At 40.1% G+C, this 19,611-nt stretch overlaps 2 protein-coding genes across 3 annotated transcripts in view; one reads left to right on the forward strand and one right to left on the reverse strand.

Moving 5' to 3' along the window:
• The window catches only part of fmoda (fibromodulin a), a 27,032-nt gene continuing 7,421 nt past the window's right edge, over positions 1-19,611 (reverse strand). Inside the window, exons 1-6 of one of the 2 annotated variants that reach the window (XM_028446227.1) lie at positions 4,141-4,656; positions 3,110-3,507; positions 1,285-1,407; positions 1,047-1,187; positions 701-968; positions 1-598 (exon numbers count right to left, since the gene is read on the reverse strand). In XM_028446227.1, coding sequence (XP_028302028.1) covers positions 447-598; positions 701-968; positions 1,047-1,187; positions 1,285-1,407; positions 3,110-3,475 — 1,050 coding nt within the window. In that variant the 5' untranslated portion in view covers positions 3,476-3,507; positions 4,141-4,656 and the 3' untranslated portion in view covers positions 1-446. Of the gene's footprint in view, positions 599-700; positions 969-1,046; positions 1,188-1,284; positions 1,408-3,109; positions 3,508-4,140; positions 4,657-19,611 lie in introns of those variants that run through there. The other variant, XM_028446228.1, reaches the window with a different exon arrangement.
• LOC114463015 (lumican) lies at positions 11,646-17,732 on the forward strand. Its single transcript, XM_028446226.1, has 5 exons — positions 11,646-11,979; positions 12,958-13,265; positions 13,377-13,701; positions 14,361-14,678; positions 17,535-17,732. The coding sequence occupies exons 2-5, from the start codon at positions 12,966-12,968 to the stop codon at positions 17,684-17,686; spliced, it is 1,095 nt and encodes a 364-aa protein (XP_028302027.1). The 5' UTR covers positions 11,646-11,979; positions 12,958-12,965; the 3' UTR covers positions 17,687-17,732.

Raw genomic sequence — 19,611 nt, forward strand, 5'->3', positions numbered from 1 at the left:
AATAAACCACAGTATAAAAATAAATGTTCAACTGTGTTTGTCTTTGCCTTTTAAAACAATCAGGAACTCACAGTATTTTTTAATTTGTTTCTATCAAAGCGGCAAAACATTAAGAAATATTCATGCAATAGAAAAGCCTGCTAGACTCTGCCTAGGAGTTGGATTTGATATATACCTTGGTTTATATTATAAAAGGTACATTTTATACCTTTACTTAAAAATAAAAAGAAATTAAAAACACCAAGACGTTTAAAAAGGGAAAAGAAAGTGCAGGGTTACTTCATGTTTGGTCAAAGAACGATGGTGATATCATTTAGCAACAATGTTTTCACTTTTATTTATCATAGATGTACAAAGAAAAGGAGCTGCTACTGACAGTTACTGTTAAAGCCTCATCCCCTCATCGCTCTGATTGTGCTTGGTTCAAACTATTTCACATCCTTTCTTTAAACCTCGATGGTGGAAGCCTGACGCAGACACAGAGCCGACTCTGTGGGAATGTCCTCACGACTGATCTCATTCCCGTCCAGTCGAAGCGTTTGCAGTTTGGAGAAGTTTGTTATGTCCATCAAGCCACAGAAGCTACCGAGCGTGAACTCTGCAGCCGAAGAGAGAAAAAGGTAGTAGGTAAAACATTTCCACATAATGATGTATTTTTGGTCTTTGAAAACTATTTCTTTGAACGACATCAAATGAGTACCTTTGATCTTATTGGCCTGCAGGTAGAGGTGCTGCAGCGTGGAGCTCACAGAAGGGATTCTCTCCAGTTTGTTGAAGCTCAGATCCAGCTCCACCAGCCCGCTCACATTAAACGTGGAAGGGGGGATACCTTTGTCTGTGAGCTGGTTGTGTGCCATCCTTATGTACTCCAGCTGGTTAAAACCACCCAGAAACCCCTCTGGTAAAGACTCAATCGAGTTGGACTCCAGGTAAAGCTGGTGCAGATGTTCGGGGAGACCCTCTGGGACCTGAGGAGGTCAAACCACATATGTAAGATTATAAGCCAACATCCCCCGTGTGCTGCACGGCCACTGAAACAATAGTACCTTGGTCAGCCTGTTACCACTGATGTCAAGCAGCGTCAAGGATTTCAGTGCCTTCAGCGATGAGCCAATGTCAGTGATAGCATTATCATGGAGATAGAAGATCGTAAGATTATCCATTCCCTCCAGGTCTGCTGGGGTTACCTAGGCAACGGAGGGGTTGAAGTTAAAAGTATCTGCCGACATGAAAGATAGACTGAAGAGTTTTGCCAACGGATGTTATAATAATGTGATGCAATACCTTTTCAATCATGTTATGGTTAATCCTCAGGTCTCTCAGAGAGCGAGGGAGGTTTACAGGGATGCTGCTCAGATTATTGTGTTGTAGATACAAGCGCTCGAGACTCCCCAACTTCAGAAACACCTGCAAAAATAATGAAAAGATACTTACATATACTGTAGATACATGCTGCTTCAGCACCCACATCCACGGCAATTTCTCTTTATAGACTCAACATTTCTAGATTTTTTTCTCAGTAAAAACGAAGTCACGTCTCTCTCTTCCCAAAATGTTTTTACATGTTTAACTAATGTAAATATTACTCATTAGACATAAATTATGAAAAAATTAATTAAAAAAGTTTTGTACTGTGTATTTAATAGAAAACAAATAACAACTGTTAATTAATCCATTCTTTAAAGGTGCAGTCTGCAACTCTTATAAAAGCGACTTTTTGTCATATTTGCTAAAGCTGTCACTATGTAAGGACAGCTTTACATCAAACTAGTAGTTTGGGTGAAAAAAACAGACTCATTGAGTCCCTGCTGCTCCTGCAGCCTTTGGCAGGTTGCCAGAATGCAACACGACCGAGCAAAAAGAACCACTCAGAGCCATGATTGTGTTTGATGGGCTGTCTGACAGCTGTTGCTCACAGGCCCCTTCCTGTAGCTGGAGCACCGTCTTTTTTTACAGTGTATGGTCTGGAAGAGTAGAAGATGGAATTAGCAACTTTTCTGCTTGAAAAGTAATTACTGCTGCTTGATTTACATTATGTTTGATTTGTATTTGTTACACTAGAACTCTGTAGTGCATGTGTTGTTCATGTGCACGCAGCAGGCTCCATGTGGGCTGCTGTAATTGACACTGTGTTGCTGCTGCTGCTGTGGTGTGTGCACATTGAAACAGAGAAGCACTGCATTAATATGCTTTTAACAGTACATTTTATATTACCGTGATGTTGCTGTTACACTAATGTTAGCTTGTTAGCTCCTCTGAGGGAGGGACTTTGGAAAGTTTGGAGGCAGGGCAAGAGAGCAGTGGGGAGGGAGAGTGGGAGAGGGATCTGAGAGTTGCAGACTGCACCTTTAAAGGCCATTGGTGTTTATCCTAAAGATTAGCAATGACAAAAGTGCAGATTATTAATTATTTTTATTTCCAATGTTAATTAATAATTTACCAAGTGCCTAACCCAGTAGTTTCTAACCTTTTTTGGGTCTTAGCCCCATTTTGATATCACAATTTTGTGGTGACCACAGAGACATTTTTTTTTTTCTAGAATTAGCTTTTGATAATGTTTGTTGTTGCACAAAGTAACAACTGACGAAATGCGCCAGCTTCGATCATTTTATAATGTATTTGATTTCAGCTAGATTCATAATTAAGAAATCAAAGCATAGAACACAGTTTTGTGTGGTGTATAATAATAATTAAAATGTGAATCACTATTTGTTTTTTGTTTTGTTATCAATTACTATATTTCAGGTGAACCCATTTCAATTCCAAGCGACCCCACATGGTGAAAAACAAAGTTGAAAACCACTGGCCTAATCCTAACTCCCAAAAAAGCAAACCCAGCATATTTTTTTTACAACTGATAGTCATGCTGACCAGCATCACTTTCGTCATGATCTCACAGAGGAACGTGGCATTGTCACAAAAATGAAAGTTTCTATTTTCGTGGACACGACTTTCAAACTCGTGTTTTTTTTGCACAAAAATAAATTGTGTAACTTAGCAAAATGAAACTTTGATCCCTGCAGCTCGAAAAATATTAGGAATTTGTATTGCCATGCACATCATTTTCGTGACAGTTTCACGATCCCTGTGCGACTGGGCTAAAGTTTACCTTTGTGTCAATGGCTTCAGATGTCAGCTGATTATCATTTATCATAAGCCACACTAGATTAGTTGCATTGGATAGAGCTGAGTCTGGAATAGCTGTGATGGCGTTGTCTTGAAGGTACAGGTATTTGATGCGGGAGGGGATGTTTGGCATGGCTGTCAGGCCCCTCCCATCACAGTACATGGCCACAGGAAAGGAAGGAGGGCAGTCACACTCATCTGGACAATCGGCTGCTGCAGCGTCCGCCTGCAGCGTGCCTAGAAAGTATCCCTGAGCCCGTGGGGCGTACAACCACCCTAGCGGGTCCTGTCGATGACTGAGGGAGAGTGGAAGTAGGGCAGACAGCAGGAAGACTATCACAAGCTGCATGGTCGTGCACGCACTCCAAACTTTGCCGCAGTCTAACACAGATATAACAGAGAGACACACACAAGAGTGAGGAAAGTCATGGAGTTCACAACTTAGTGCAAAGCTGAGTGGTAATGTTCACTTTTATGGCTTCAGTCTGTGCAACTTGTTGTCATTTAGACAAATAAGTCTAAAAACTATCAAAATCTATCAAAAACTATCAAAATGTTTAAAGACATTTGATTTGTTTTTTTTCGTTTTGTTTTGTTTTGGGTTTTTTTAGCAAAAGATAGCAAACTAATGTGATGAAAGAAAGGGTTACCAGTCAGAGTTGCATGATGTTTGAATAAAAAAAGGCTGAAAAAGACACTTATTCCCAAGGAAGCAATCAGCAAGGTTGGGAAATGTGTTAAACAGTATTTTCAGGCGTTGTTTGCATCCAAAACGTTAGGTTTAACACTAACATTAAATTAATGGTGAGAGAAAAAACTTGTAGGTTAAAAAAATGGGGCATTTTCTTAAAGGTCTTAATCCACAAGAGGGTTTACAAAAATAATCATTAAAAAAAAAAAAACAGGCTTGTATGCCATCACTGCCAAGAAACCAGAAAATATTAAAAGAAAAATTGCCCTGAGGAAAAAGTTCTGCAAAAATGGTCACACAAGCATGCATGCTCATACACTTACCTGATGCTGGGCCTCTTTGTTCCCCCTCTATGAGTGTGTTCAGGATTTGAGGGTACGCACATACTCAACAAAAACATGCCTTTCCCTCCTCCCTGCTGTCTTTGTCGTTATGCCAGGCCCCTTTCCACCCCTCTTTCTGTTCCTGGACTCCTGATTACTTCCACCCCCATGTCCAGTCTGTATCCCCACTGTGCTCATTCAGGAGTTGTGGAGAACCCCACAACCCACTTCACTGTCTCTTTTTCCACCATATGAATGATGTGAGATGGTGTGGCTGTAATAAGGGATTGTTCCATCTGTGCAGCACACTTAGCTTTATAATTCAGATCAACGTCTTTTCCATACAAGTAGAAAACAATGGAACATCCATCCATCCATGCAGCCACGAATCCATCCATCGCCCTAGCCACCCATCACCCACCCTACCATGCATCCATCTATTCATTCATGCATCATCTGTTCATCCATCCACCCATTCATCCATTCGTCATTCATTCATCCATCTACCCATCCATCCATGCATCCATTCATCCATGCAACCACAAATTCATCCATCCACCCCTATCCATCATTCATCAATCCATCCATCATCCATCCATTTATCCATCCAAGCATTTATTCATCCATGAATCCATCTATCCACCCATCCATTCATTCATGAATCATCCATCCATGCATTCATCCATCATCCATCCACCCACCCACCCATCCTTTCATCCATTCATAAATCCATCTATGAATCCATACGTCCACCCAACCATTCAACCATCAATCAATCCATGCATGTATCCATCCATTCATCTGTTCATCTGTCCTTCCACCCATGCATACATCCGTGCATCCATCCATTTATTCATTCATACATCCATTTATCTATTCATCCATTCATTCATCCATGCATTCATCCTTGCATCCATGAATCCATCCGTCTGCCCATCCATTTGTTCATGTGTCCATCTATCCATCCATGCATCCATCCATTCATTCATTCACCCATGCATCACTGCATCAATGCATTTATCCAACCATCCATTAATCCATCCATTAATTCCCGTATCCATCCATCTGTGCATCCATCCATCCATCCATGCATCCAACTGTTCATCCATCCATTCATGCATCCATGTATCCATGCATCCATCCAACCATGCATCCATATCATCACAATAAGCAAGTAAATGTCACTGAGTGCTACAAAAACAACTGTTTTTTTTAAATTATTATTATTTTTGCTTCCACATGTCAGAGAAGGACAACTTGAATAAATTTCTAGTGAAATCAATGGTAGGATGATCACCTGATGTAATTCCCGGATCTATAGGACTTTATCTTACAAAACCATTATCTTTAACAAGTGTCTTATTGCCACTCCTCTACATTTACAGGGAGAACGTATGCCTCATCATAGAATGATTTAAGGTGAGCACTCTGAGTTTCTTTAAAGGTCATCCAGCTAAAGCTATATAGTACATGGATGCTAGCCATGTTTTAATCAGCACACATTTGTTAGTAATAAAGAGTAAAAAAAAAAACCCAAGTCTGTTCTGCTGTGCAAAGATTTTAAACACAGGGTTGAGGATTAAATGAGTTAACCAGACTTTCATTTAACTGTAGAAACACTAAATTAAGATGAGTAATTAAACGTCCCAAACACAGAGACAGCTTTTAGTCACGTGCATTTTGAAAAGGAGGAAATTAAAACATGTGTAAGAGTTGACTTATATTGGCTGTCTGGTCTGAATGTGGGCCTCTTCCTTTATTTTTATTTTTTCCCATCTCTTCTTGAATCTGAGCATTCTGCTCACATTCATCTGTTCTTCAAACTTTTTCCAGCCTAACTGAACCAATGTGTGTGTCTTTGTGTTTTGTCTTCTATCTTAGGATGAAAAATAGACATGTGTTTTTGCTCACTGATGGTGTTTAGGGGGGCTTTTAATTTCCCTTTAATGTATATTATTTTTGAAATTCCCATTGAATGCATGGAACTATTCACAATTTCTTGGTGAAGCAACGGGTAGCAATGTTGCCTCACAATACGAGGGTAGTAGCTTAAACGCAGTAGACATTAAAGATAGATATTCAAATTTCAATGAGCACCCATCATATGTAGATAAAAATCTGATTTACTTCTGTCTAAATAAAGCAGAATAACTGTTTAAGGAAGTGTTTACCAGTGAACCTTATGAACTCAACACTGATGGTAAATGATGGTAGTTTGCTCACAGTTTCCAAAGCTTTATTGGGTTGCCCACATTCTGAATACATCACCTTGAGTTTTTATGAGATGGTTGAATAGATAAGGTCGGTTATTTTCCGTACACAGAGATAACAGATTTTTGCAAGCAACAAAAAACAGTCTTCAAAGTAAGGAGCTAAGGTGAGCTTTGGGGTAACTAAGACACCCAACCCCCGCTTATGCCTTCCCGCTGATCTCTGGTCTGGGTTAGAGGCAGCACTGTGCAGGGTTGGTAACATCAGAGGATCTAACCTCGCTAGCTGTGGCTGTGAACTCATTTCAGGAATGTCTCATAAAGCTTCCTCCAGAGAATTGCCTCTTTAGCCACTAATCTGCAGAATGAGCGTGTAGGAGTACGTAACACAGGAGTGCATGCAGTGTCACCAATCACAATAAGTTTTAGTGTTTAATGTGAATTGATCTGCAGAGTGAATTTACTTTGATAAGACAACGGTGGAAGTTTCTCACTTGATGGACACTCATAGACAACCCTTAGCAAAAAGTAGTTTGTTCAAGTATACTACAAGTATACTTATTTTATACTTAAACTGAGGCAGTATATATGAAGTGTACTTTTTCTATACTATATTTTCTATACTTAAGAAAAGTCTAATGGAGTATACTTAGCTTATACTGAAAAGTATGACGAATAGTCTAAGACAAAGTACATTAATACTTAGAATCGCACTTAACCTTTAGTAATAAAGCTTATACTTGTACTACAAGTATACTTATTTTATACTAAAACTGAGGCAGTATACTTGAAGTTTACTTTTTATATACTATATTTTATATACTTAAGAAAAGTATAGTGAATACTGAAAATACTATTACTCATTCTGAAAAGTATAAAGAATAGTCTAAGACTAAGTACATTAAAACTTATGTACTTAGTCTTAGACTAAGTACATTAATACTTAGACTTACACTTATACTTTATTACTAAACCTTATACTTATTCTTAGTTAATAAAAGTATACTCTAAGTATACTTTAATAAACTAAAATGTGGACTAGAAGTATATACCTAGTATACTAGTAGTACATATATGAGTATACTTGTGCACTTGAAAGTTTACTTTTGTAAACTTAAAATGACCTTATAAAGTGTACTTAAACCTAAAATGTTCCAATTAAAGTATTAAATTAGTATACTTTCTAGTACGCTACAAGCACATGGTCCATAGTATACTTGGTATACTTATACTCAAGCATACTTAATAAAATGAACTTCAAGTATACTACTTTTTGCTAAGGGAATCATTGCCCATATCTGTAACCCTTTAGGACACAAAACTTCACCTATGGATGGAACCATGAGGAAACATTCATGATTTATCACGTGGTCAGTTTTAGTACTGCTTCAATTTAAAAAGGCCTGATAGAAGCTAAACTACAGGCTAAAATTAAATCAAAAATACATTTGTGAATATTTTGCTGTTTTTGTTAATTACATATTCTTAAAAAAAAACAACAAAAAAAACAAACTAAAAGTAGTAAGACTTCAAAGCAATTACAATGTTGTTGTTTTTTTCTAATTATATTACAGTTAATTCACTCAGCTGTCCATTTTATGTTCTATTTATTTATTTGTCTATGAATAGTGTAGCTCAAAAACTAATGGACGGATTTTAATGAAATTTTCAGGAAATATCTGAAATGGGACAAGGAACGAGTCATTAGATTTTGAGGATTATGAACACAAAATAAATAAAGATTAAAAAGTACTTAAATAAAACCTTTTTTCAAATGATGGCTCAAGTGTTTGTGGGACAATGTGGCTCCTTGAAGGTAACTCAAACCATGGCACCCCAGGGCATAGCAGCAGATAGAGAACTATGTGATGGAAAGCAGATGTGGACACAGACGCATACATAATCCACAAGCACATGGTCAACATTACACAGTCAACCCTCTCATCTTTTTCTCCTGTGGATAAAAGCTGTTCTTTTTTGGTTTAAACACCGTTAAGATGACTTAACAACACTGCCTTTGTTGAACCATCAGGCTACAAAGAGTTGTTTAGTTTTAGATTATTAGATTTTTATGATGTATGATTTAAAAATAACTAGATACATTTATTTCCGAAAGATTTATCATCAAATCCATTCTACATCAATGATAACAGCAGTTCTCATCAATCTAGGCAAGACTTGATCATATAACATTGGGGAAAAAAACGAAACAAAACTACACTTTACATAATCATTACTTTCAGTGCATCTGTATGGAAAACAATAATAAACTAATTCAAATTCGTTACTTTAGCTGACTGCTATGGATTTCTGACTAAACAGCGCCCTCTCGTGTAAATTGATGGTAAAAACTAAACAGACGAAGCAAACAAATACTTCCGGAAGGAAATTCCAGATTTTTTATGAAAAGAAAAGAAAATAAGAAATTCCAATGTTATGAAATATCTCTTTGTCACAATGATCAGACTTTATGTCCAACTCTTTTCTGCAGTGCAGCTGTCCTTCTTTAGATGTTATCCTGTTTAGACTTAATAATAAGTCTCATTAAATATTAATACCAACTGGTCTGGTTGTGAGGCCAAGATTGGTCATATTTAGCGTTGTGAGTATAAGCAAAAAAACAAAAAATAAATAAATAAATAAATAAATAAATAAATAAATAAATAAATAAAAAGAAAAAAATAAATTAAAAAAACTGAGTAAAAAAAAGAAAAATCATCAAATGACAGAGTGGAGGAACCACATTTTTCGTTTGCGTGATTTCACATTTTAGTGTACGAGGATGTGCTCACCAAACAGGTCGACACAGTTACACCTTATTTCTTCTAAATGTGACAGTGACTCACTGACAGTTATGAGGCAATAACTAATATCCTCCACCTAATGACATTACTTTACCTACATCAGAAATACTTGAAAATAAATCTTTAGATTTAATTGGGTGAGGGTATGAAACTGTCATAACATAACCTAGTTTATGCTATTAATTAACATAAAACATGTATACTAGGAAACTAACTACTTAGTAACTAACTTACTTAGTAACAGACTATCCAACCTAAGTTACTAATCTACTAATTAACTAACAAATAAATAAACTAACTAACTAAATAACTAACTTACTTACATACTAACTAACTAACTCAGTGTTTTTCAACCTTGGGGTTGGGACCCCATATGGGGTTGCTTTTAGTTTAAATGGGGTCGCCTAAAATGCCTAGTAATTGATTAAAAAAAATAAAAAATACTGAATACAAAATATGTTTTTTTAATTTATTTATTTATTTATTTATTTTTACAAATTAAATGAACACAATCTTAAACAACTGTGTTCTATACTTATAGTTTGTCAAATATAAATCTAGTTATTAATAATGCTAAGGTGTAGTATACAAATATCTTGAGTCGTAAACCACAGATCAGGTACTGTTAGCTCCAGCATCAAGACACCTGAAACAGAACACAATGAGAAGAGCGAGGAGAAGACACAGACTGCAGAAAAACATGATACAGAATTAGCAGGTCTGCCTGCATGAATTGGGGCTTTGTTCCTAGCGGTTCGGTTTACACTATTATACAGTATAATTCTTTTTTAGCCACAAAAATTTCTTCCCGTAGATTGGTAATTTTTTTGTTGCCGTTTAGTAATAAAATGTCTATCTCTAACGGTGGCTGAGGAGCTGTAAATGCGGCTGTTACAGACAAGACCTTGTCCGCTCTCGTGGTTAGGGTAACGCTGTTGTACGCTATACACTTTAACAAATAGGTAGGTTTTGAGTTTAGCCATAGGTTGAGAAGCGGCGTCTCCATGGTCTGTAGATGTGGCCGTTACAGACCAGACCTTGTCCGCTTTATTGGTTAGGTTAACGCTGTTATACGGTATACTCCTTCGACGGCCCTCTACCCGCCCCCCTCCCCTCCAGCTCAGGGAAGTGTGAGAAGTGCCTAGTGGCTGCACGCTGCACCCCCCAGTGGCAGGATATCCTCTCCCCCTGTGAAAAGCGCTCTATAAATAAAGATTGCGTACTTACTTACATGATCAAAAAGTGTAACAGAAAAACATTTAACAGCTTGAAAATCAATATGAACATTAAAATCAGCAGGAAAAACATTTAAAATCAGCAGGAAAAACATTTAAAATCAGCAGTAAAAACATTTAAAATCATCAACAAACACATGACATCAACAACATCACCAAAAATCTCTCTCTCAATCATACGCAGTAGAGAAAAAGAGCTCCTTTAACTTTGATCTAAAAATGTTCACATGTGATGCTGTTTTCAGCTCTGCTGGCAGTTTGTTCCACTTCTTTGCAGCATAACAACTAAAAGCAGCATCACTATGTTTGTTGTGAGCTCTGGGCTCCACTATCTGACCTGTGTCCACTGATGTCACTGATGTATTCTGGACCAAACCCATTCACAGATTTATACACCAGTAGCAGAACTTTAAAGTCTATTCTGAGGCTGACTGGGAGCCAGTGTAAATATTTTAAAACTGGAGTAATGTGTTCTGACCTCTTTGTTCGAGTTAAGACCTGTTTGATGCTCTTTTGGGGGATTCCTGTCAGAAGACCATTACAATAGTTCAGTCTGCTGGAGATAAAAACATGGACCAGTTTCTCCTGATCTTTCTGAGTCATTAAATCTTTCACTCTGGAGATGTTCTTTAGGTGGTAGAAGCTGCTGAATGTCAGATCTGACTCAATCAGAACACCAAGGTTTTTGACTTGGTCTTTAGCTTTTAAAGATCAAGACCTTGTTACCAAAGACAATCACCTCCATCTTGTCATGAATTAGTTGAAGGAAGTTTTCACTCATCCAGCAGTTTACTTTTTCTATAGCAGTCACTCAAAATCACAATTATGCAATAAAATAATAATAATTGCAATAATAAAACATGCATGGCTGTCACCAAAATATTGCACTACATGCAGTATATGGTGTTAACCTTTGACAGCGTATGCAGACAAGGTGAACAAAAAAAATGTGATTAGTTCTGCTCTTGCTAGAGGGAGCTATTCACAATCAACCGATTAAATCATAGCTTTCCTACTATGTCTTCATCCTTCTCCTTCCCTTCTCTCTTTAAGGAGGAGGAAATCTGGAATCGTTTTCCCGGTTTTGCTGGAGGACACACACACACGCACGCACACACACTGTATTACACGAATAATGGTCTCTTTGGCTCCCCGGGTACTTTGTGGTTTCAGTGCTCGTGAGAAAACACACACACACACACACGCACGCACACACACACACACACACACACACACACACACACACACACACACACACACACACACACACACACACACACACACACACACACACACACACACACACTAATCTGAATGAGTATTTCTATATATTTGCAAGCAATGGCCTTTCAACATTAAACGAATGTACAGAAGTTAAAAGGAAAAATTAAAGGAGAGAAGCTTATGAAGAAGGTCTGGGGTCTGGAATATGGGCAGTGTTGGAAGAAGAGGAATGCATTAGACAGGGCAAACACCCCTGGCAGCTTAAAAACACACACACATGCACACATGCAGACATAGTGAAACATTCCCACATTGCTCCCAAGGGATTAATTGGGAAATACTGGGGATTCTGTGTTGCTCACAAAGGTAAGTGTCATTTTCTTATTTAAATTTTTACTCTCTGCATTCATATGCTCTGTCTGAAATGTAGGCAAAGCTGGAAACAATTACAGCTTGAATGTGTGTTAAGCTACACTGTACAAGAAAAAAAAGGGCAAAACCTCACTATGAGACAAATCTTTTTTGCAACTTTGTTATATAACCCCTGTGTTTAATAATCCTGTGATCCTGTGCATACCATCTTAGTGGGTGTTGCTGTAACCATATGTGCAGGCATGATGATGGTATTCCTTCCTTACTCTCAAGTTTTAAAGCATACGTGTGTCCAAAGAACAGACATTACGTCTGCCTGTGCTGATGCAGAGAACTAACTAAATACTGTATGTGCACGTCATATGTACCTCTACATATATAATAATGACAATGAAGGCTGATTTTCATTATTACAAACCTTTTGTTTGTTAAAATATTTTTTTAAATCCATAGCAATTCAAATTAGAAGTAAGAAACCAACAATAACAGAGCAAGTCTGTAATAATTCACTGTCATTCCATTTTGTTCATTCATAGATTTTCGACAGTTTCCTGAATCAGACAAACTCACAGGACACAGTCATGAATATGAATTTAGAATAGAGGGATACGTACAAAACACTACTTGATCTGAATATTTTCAGGGGAAATGCAAAAAATCCCAATAAATTATCTCATATTGACACTTGCTGTTCATTGCTTTATTGTGAAAAAACGCTAAAACTAATTTTTTTTTTATGGATTTGAATTAATTCTTTTTTTAAATATATTTTTTTGTTAAGAATGATCATGCTCCCTATTGTCGATGAATCCCTTAGTTTGAGTTTGCATTTCGTTTGTCTATTTATTCATTCATATTAAATCAGTGCTGTTTATGGAAGTATTTGTCCATTAATAAATCGAACAATGCTAAATAATTGGTTCTTGTCAATATGGAAAAGTAATTTATTTCACTTTGTTCTCCCTTCACCAGCTGTCTCAATGGCTTTCCTGTGCTGTGCCATGCTGGTGATGCTGATGGGTTTCGGTTCTGCCAATGCGACTGAAGAACTGGACTATGGAGGCATTCCTTTGTGGATTAACCGCCTGCAGGGTGAACCCACTGTGATGAGCCTCCAGGGACGACTGGACCCAGTTTGGTTCCGATCTAACAACCCGAGATCCTGTCCTCAGTTGTGTGACTGCCCGATTCAATGGCCCACAGCCCTCTACTGTGACCACAGAGGCCTGACAAATGTTCCCGACAACCTGCCAAACAGAACCCAGTACCTTTTTCTCCAGGTAGGAAAAACAGTGAAGTGAGGTGGAACACAATGATCAAAGGACAAGTGGGTCTTTTTTTTTTTTTACCACTTTTGTGTTGACTTATGGACATGTTCTTCTTTTTTCCAGGCTAACAACATTACATCCTTGTCCTCGTCTGCTTTGGCAAATATCACTGCTTTGCACTGGCTCATCTTAGACAATAACCAGCTTCAGAGTAACCAGTTGGAGCAGAACTCTTTACAAAACCACACTCACCTGCACTATTTTTTTGCTAACAACAATCACCTGACCTCGGTACCCAGTGCTCTACCAGTGGGTCTCAAACAACTTAGACTGGCCCACAACCAGATCAGCAGCATCAGCCCAGGAGCTTTCAAGAACCTGAAAAACCTAACTCTGCTTCTACTGCAGGGAAACAGACTGCAAACCCTCACAGAAGGAGATTTCACAGGTAAACAAGCAGACATAACCCCTACAAACACATTCACGCATAAGGAATAAGAAGAGTTACGAGTTGGTTCAAAATAGTTAGTAATACATCCTTTGAGCTACACTGGTTCTGATTGATTATTATATTATGGAACTGGTTCCAGTCTGTTTACATTTGTTTCAGACTTTAGACAATTATTTTTAAAACTGTTATACAACAGAGTCATTTTCCTAAAGTGGTGACAGTGATACAACTATCATTCACTCAATACAATATTTTTTGTGCGTTTGTGGTAGTTAGTAGCAAACTATCTCCATAGACCAACGGAAGTGGTTCTGGTAGCTGGAGAGGTGCCAGGGCACTTCTCGAGCACTGCCGAGGTGCCCTTGATCAAGGCACCGAACTCCAACACTGCTCCCTTTATTGTAAAGTGACTTTGAGCACCTAGAAAAGCACTATATAAAATTGATGCATAATAATAATAATAATAATAATAATCATCATTTTATTACATGACAAATGTTATATGATGGCAGAAGAAATGTCACAATCAATTCCACCCAATTTTTTTACTTCATCGCTCTGAATTAGGGTTAGTGCAATTGCGGGAACTACAGTCGCTATCACAAGATTTTAAGTGTGTTTCATTGTGTGTGTGTGTGTGTGTGTGTGTCCTCTAGGTCTGGGTAGTCTGAATCTGCTGGACCTCAGTGGAAACTTGTTTTCAGCCGTCCCCAGACATTTACCTCCTTCTGTCCAGCAGCTCTATCTCTCCAACAACTCTCTCACTGGTCTGGACGAGGACAGTTTTGAAGGCCTGCTCGACCTCAAATACCTCCGCATGAGTCACTGCGGCCTGCAGAACCCTAATGTCCACCGACAGGTGTTTAACTTTTCAAGCTTGGTGGAGCTGGATCTTTCATATAACAAGCTTACCACTGTTCCCAGAGTACCAACAACCCTGCAGTATTTCTATCTGGAGGCCAATGCCATACAAGGTGAGACGCATATTCCAACAGAACAAACATATCTACGCAGTCTTTTGACTTCATGTCTGCATCCCATCTACATTTTATTTGGATTTTCCTCATTGATATGGATGATCCAACCTTTGAAGTGATTGATTTTTGTAAAATTCATTTTAGATTATTTTAGAAAAACATTCTCAAACATCAACTATGTTGTGCGAAACATGGCAATTAAAGCTAAGAGTAAGCACAAATTAGAGGGATAAAACTAGTTTTTACCTGTAAAATAATAATTACCTCTTTTGTCAGTGTATTGTTAAATATATAACCTATTTTCTTTTATTTAAAAAAAAAAAGAACAATCATCACCAAATCAGTCTTTTGTGTGTTACATTGTTTAGGTATGAAGATTATCTTCAAACATGTTAACACGTTTTTTTGTAATACGTATCTTTTGGCATGCACTCATAATAATATCTGAATAGTGACATGTAATACGTTTCATGCTAACCTTGCACACATGCAGTCACAAGATCCGTTCGACCATTCTACATGCACAAGGATTATAGAGTTATGTTGGCGGATACTTGGGGAGTCTAACAAATCCTGCTGTGATGAAGAATTATGGAAAATGTGTCTGTGAACAAAGAAGCCTTTTTGTGCAGAAAGTGAGAGGAACGGTGGTGCCAGGGTGAGTCCAGTCAGAGCGAGGACTGGGAAAATACTCAAATATTTATGTGGAATGTGAGAAAAGTGGGTTGAAAATAAAGAGAGACTTATGAGAACTTCAGTAATGCTTTAAAAGAAGTAGAGCCCGAGGCACATGTTGATTTTCTCTTCTGTCTTGCCCCTCCTCTAACTGGGTCCTCCGAAACTGCAAATGTTTTTATTGCAATGTAGGCTATAGCACCAGAGAGCCAAATTGTGACTTGAGCATCACTGACCTGGGATCTCATTTATAATCATTGGGATCTGAAAGATACACATGACACTTTTCACACAGAGTTTGTGATTTATACTTTTATAGTAATAAATGTAGCATGAGAATGTGTTGTCACGGCAAATTTGCGGTTGACCTCATTTGGAGACATGATGATTCTCTGGTTGAATGATGATGTCCAGTCAAAGCATGATGATTTTATGAAAAAGGATTTATTATAAACTAAATGAAAAAGAGTACAAAAAAAGAGTGTCCCATCCTGTTGGAAGGAAAGGCGGCCAGCAACCAACTGGGAAAGTTCCACAGCTTAAGCTTTATACAGATAGAGAAGAAAGTTCCACCCTGATGAGAGGAAAAGGAGGGGGTCATATGCTCCCAACAGTGGAGACGTTGGGGAATGAAGAGGTGGATGTATTGAGGAAGGCTGGCGCCACTGATATCTGTCTTGATAGTGTGTGTCCGTCAGTTGGTGTGTGTATCTGCATGTGAGTTTGAGTTTGGCCTTGAAGGTTCATGCGTGCTAACATGACTCAGCTGTTCAAAAGTGCAAAGAGTAATGCAGTCATTGTGTATTAAAACATAACAAATTGGACACATGAACACACATTTGATGATATGATGATTAATATAATAATTTCCATAACAGTGTGCACCAGTACGTTCACTTTGATCCTTGCTCACAAACACTTTGGAAACTTGGGCAAGTGGTGAGCTGTTCAAATGAAGCCAGATTCATCTCATACATTTAATGTCCTCACTTATCTGAGTTATAATCCCACAAAAATCATAAATACACACCTGTTGTATTTTAGAAATGCTCCTTTATTGAGTTGATAGGGCCTTGTATGCAAATATGTTCATATAAGGCTTTAAGTGAAAATGAATGCATGTACGTGAACTGTAAAAATGTGCATATAAACAGTTTACTATCTGACATATTTGGTGCGTGGTGGCATCAACGCATGATTCATCTATTCCGACGCACAGCAATGTTCAACAAACCCTCATAACGCGGATGAGATGCAATTTAGTGTACATACGCTCGTGCGTGCCCACACCTCACCAACTTGCTTTTCATTTACAGTGTTAGTGATGCCACTACATGAAACCACCGAATAGGAAATTCCTTTTTCTTTTCTTTTCTGCCATGATCGCGTATTTAATCCCATTGGTCAGCAGCTCATTTAGATGCAAAAACCATTCATGAGTTCCTTTACATTGACCATGTATGGTAGAATGTAGGTGTGGCTTAGGTGGGATATGATGTGAATTGCCTTTTGCAAGCTTCTGCGTGGACTGTGATTTTTTTACAGGGAAAATTGCTTGCAGGTGAATCTGGAAACTTTTTGCCTAAGCATATTTTATAGTTTGGATCCTGAGTATTGCTTTATAAATGAAACAGCAAGTGTGTAACTTTGTGAGGGCTGGAAGAGTCAAAGTGTGTTCTTGTTTCTAAATGAGGTCGCCGACAGGCAGACACATAGAAAAACATCGACCTCATCGTCTAGCTAGCACTGGAACAGCCACCACAGTCTCAGTGTGCCAGTTCCAGCAGTCTGGGTCAGGAGAGATTGAATCAATGCTTGGGGAATGTTTATGGCTTCTGCTGCTTCTGTTTCACAGCACCTCCAAAACCACTGAAGACAAATCCAGATTACTGAGAAGTGAAGATATGTGTTGCACAGTAATAATGGTAATCCTTTAATATCAACAGGATTTATAGTGTTTCTACATCCAGCATATGTTGATCTGACAGTTGTCCTGTGATAAAGCTTTGGCTTGAAAATATTTATTGTAGCTGAAGATGTTAGCAGCCACTGCAAAGCTACTGTACCTAACTGTTATTTTTATATGAGGCAAGTTGAGTCAGGAAAACATCACAATGTGTTGGAATTTGTTGAATACATTGAAAACCCTGTTGTTTTTTGTTTTCACTTGTTCTTTAGAGTTTAATGTGACGAGTTTCTGCAGAGAGGTCGGACCTTTGTCCTATTCCAGGATCAAGATCCTTCGCTTGGATGGAAACAAAATGTCATACCAGCAGCTGCCCCCTGATTGGGTCTTCTGCCTTCGTGTGCTTCAACGCATTTACATTTGACTTTGTTGCAGGGACTTTGAAAAAAAAAAAAAAAAAATGAAAATCCTCCATACAAAGACCCAAATGTTTTCAATGTGTAGATACAGAGCCAAGTCTCAAAGGTAAGTCGACCTCCAAAAGAGCCTGAAAACTGATCCTGTCTTCAAACAAGTGCAATTTCATGGTCATAGAAAAGGGTATGCTCATTTTTTTTGCCTTTCCTATTGGTTAAACTTTTACAGCTTCTGAAGCTCTGGTGTTAAAGAATTGGAAAGGTGTCAAATCTATCAAACTGACTGAAGTGAAAATTGTATTTCTTGTTAAAATAAGCAGTCTTAGTAAAGAGTCAAACCCTTCAGACTGGAACTATTTTGTGGTTCAATTACGTCACGTGTCAAGCTCAAGGACCGGGGGCCAAATCCGGCCCTTTAGAGCAATTCAGCTAGCATGAGACGGTAAAGATGACAGAGATAATGAAATATCATAGATATTTCAAATTCACCAATTTAATGATACTATGAATATATTTAGGGGGGGTCGCCGGTTGCTCGCGGGCCGGCGGGGGGCACTGCCCCGTGGCTTGCGCTGTCCGGGGGGCGGCGGGCCCTGGGCTGCTGGCCTTGTGCCGTCTGGGGCTGTGCGGTCCTGCTGGGCTGTGGCCGGGACCTGGGCTGGGGTGGGGGGCGCGTCCCGGGGGGCTTGGCCCGGGGGCTTGCCCTTGGGGGGTCCTGGTCACTGGGGGTGCTCCTGGGGCCCGGGGTGCTTGGCCGGCGGGCCGGGCCGGTCCTGGCGGGGGTCTTCTGGGGCGGGTGGCGCGTGCCGCGCCCTTGCATACCTTCTGGTGCGGCCCCTGCTTGGGCAGTCCCCCGTGAGGCAGAGTGTCAGGGTTAGATTAGGGGGCCACATCCCGGCGGGGCGGTCTGGCTTGGCCTCTGGAGGGGGCCCTGGCTTTAAAGAACTGAAGCTCGTGGCGCGGGCGGCATCAGCATCTGGGGCGCCCGGGGGGGCTAGGTTGGGGTGCCTGGGGACCGGCGGGGGGACTCCCAGCGGCCCCCTGGTGCCTTATGCGGCTTGGGGTGTGGTCGTTCGCCCTGGGCGGGCTGCTCCTGGTGCTGCATCCATTCCGGGTCCTCCAGGCCTGGGGTCGGGTCCTTGCTGGCTCTGGGCTCACCGGCGGGTGCCCGCCGGCTGCCCGTTCGGCGTGGCTCTGGTCGTCTGCTGGGCGTGGGCTTTGGCTCCTCCGCTGGGGTCTCGGGCGGGGGGCTCTCTGGGCCCTCCCCTTGGGGGGCTGGGCGCGGGGGTGTGGGTGGTGGTGGGGGGGTGGGGGGCTGGGGGGCCTGGGGGTTGGAGTCGGTGGCGTGGTGCGCTGGGTCCTTGGCTCCTTGGGGGCTTTTTGGGTGTGTATGGGGGGGGGCAATGGCAGCCTCTCGGCTTGGGACCTTGGGGGCGTTCGGGGGGCTGCTTGGCCGTGGGGTGGTCGCCGGGGGCCCCTAGATCTCTCGCTCTTTCTGCTGGCCCGACTGCTTCTTCGGGCCCGGGGGCGGCTCATGGGTTTTGCAGTAGCGGCTCTTGGAATCACATTTGTCATGGACGCACTGGCCTCGGGCTGTGGGATAACACTCATACTGGGCTCAACCATAGACACGTTGTTCCCAAATACCTGTTTTATGTAACTTCCACTCACTTCCTCCTCTGCTCACAGCCACCACCATTATTCCTAAGCCGCACACTGGTCACCAGACTGGCTTGATAACACAACAATAAGCACAATATACACAACCACAATTTCACATCACATCACTTGAAACTTATTGATTATTCCCCACCCATTCGTTTTCCTATCTTGTATCCCTCCTCCCTGTTAACTCCCCCCCCCCACCCCCCTCACCCTGGTGTAACACTGCCCTCTCTTTTTTACATCCTCCCTTTAATAAAGTATTTACCCT

The sequence above is a fragment of the Gouania willdenowi genome, chromosome 5 (assembly GCF_900634775.1).
Source record: "Gouania willdenowi chromosome 5, fGouWil2.1, whole genome shotgun sequence".
In the NCBI taxonomy this organism is placed as follows: Eukaryota; Metazoa; Chordata; class Actinopteri; order Blenniiformes; family Gobiesocidae; genus Gouania; species Gouania willdenowi.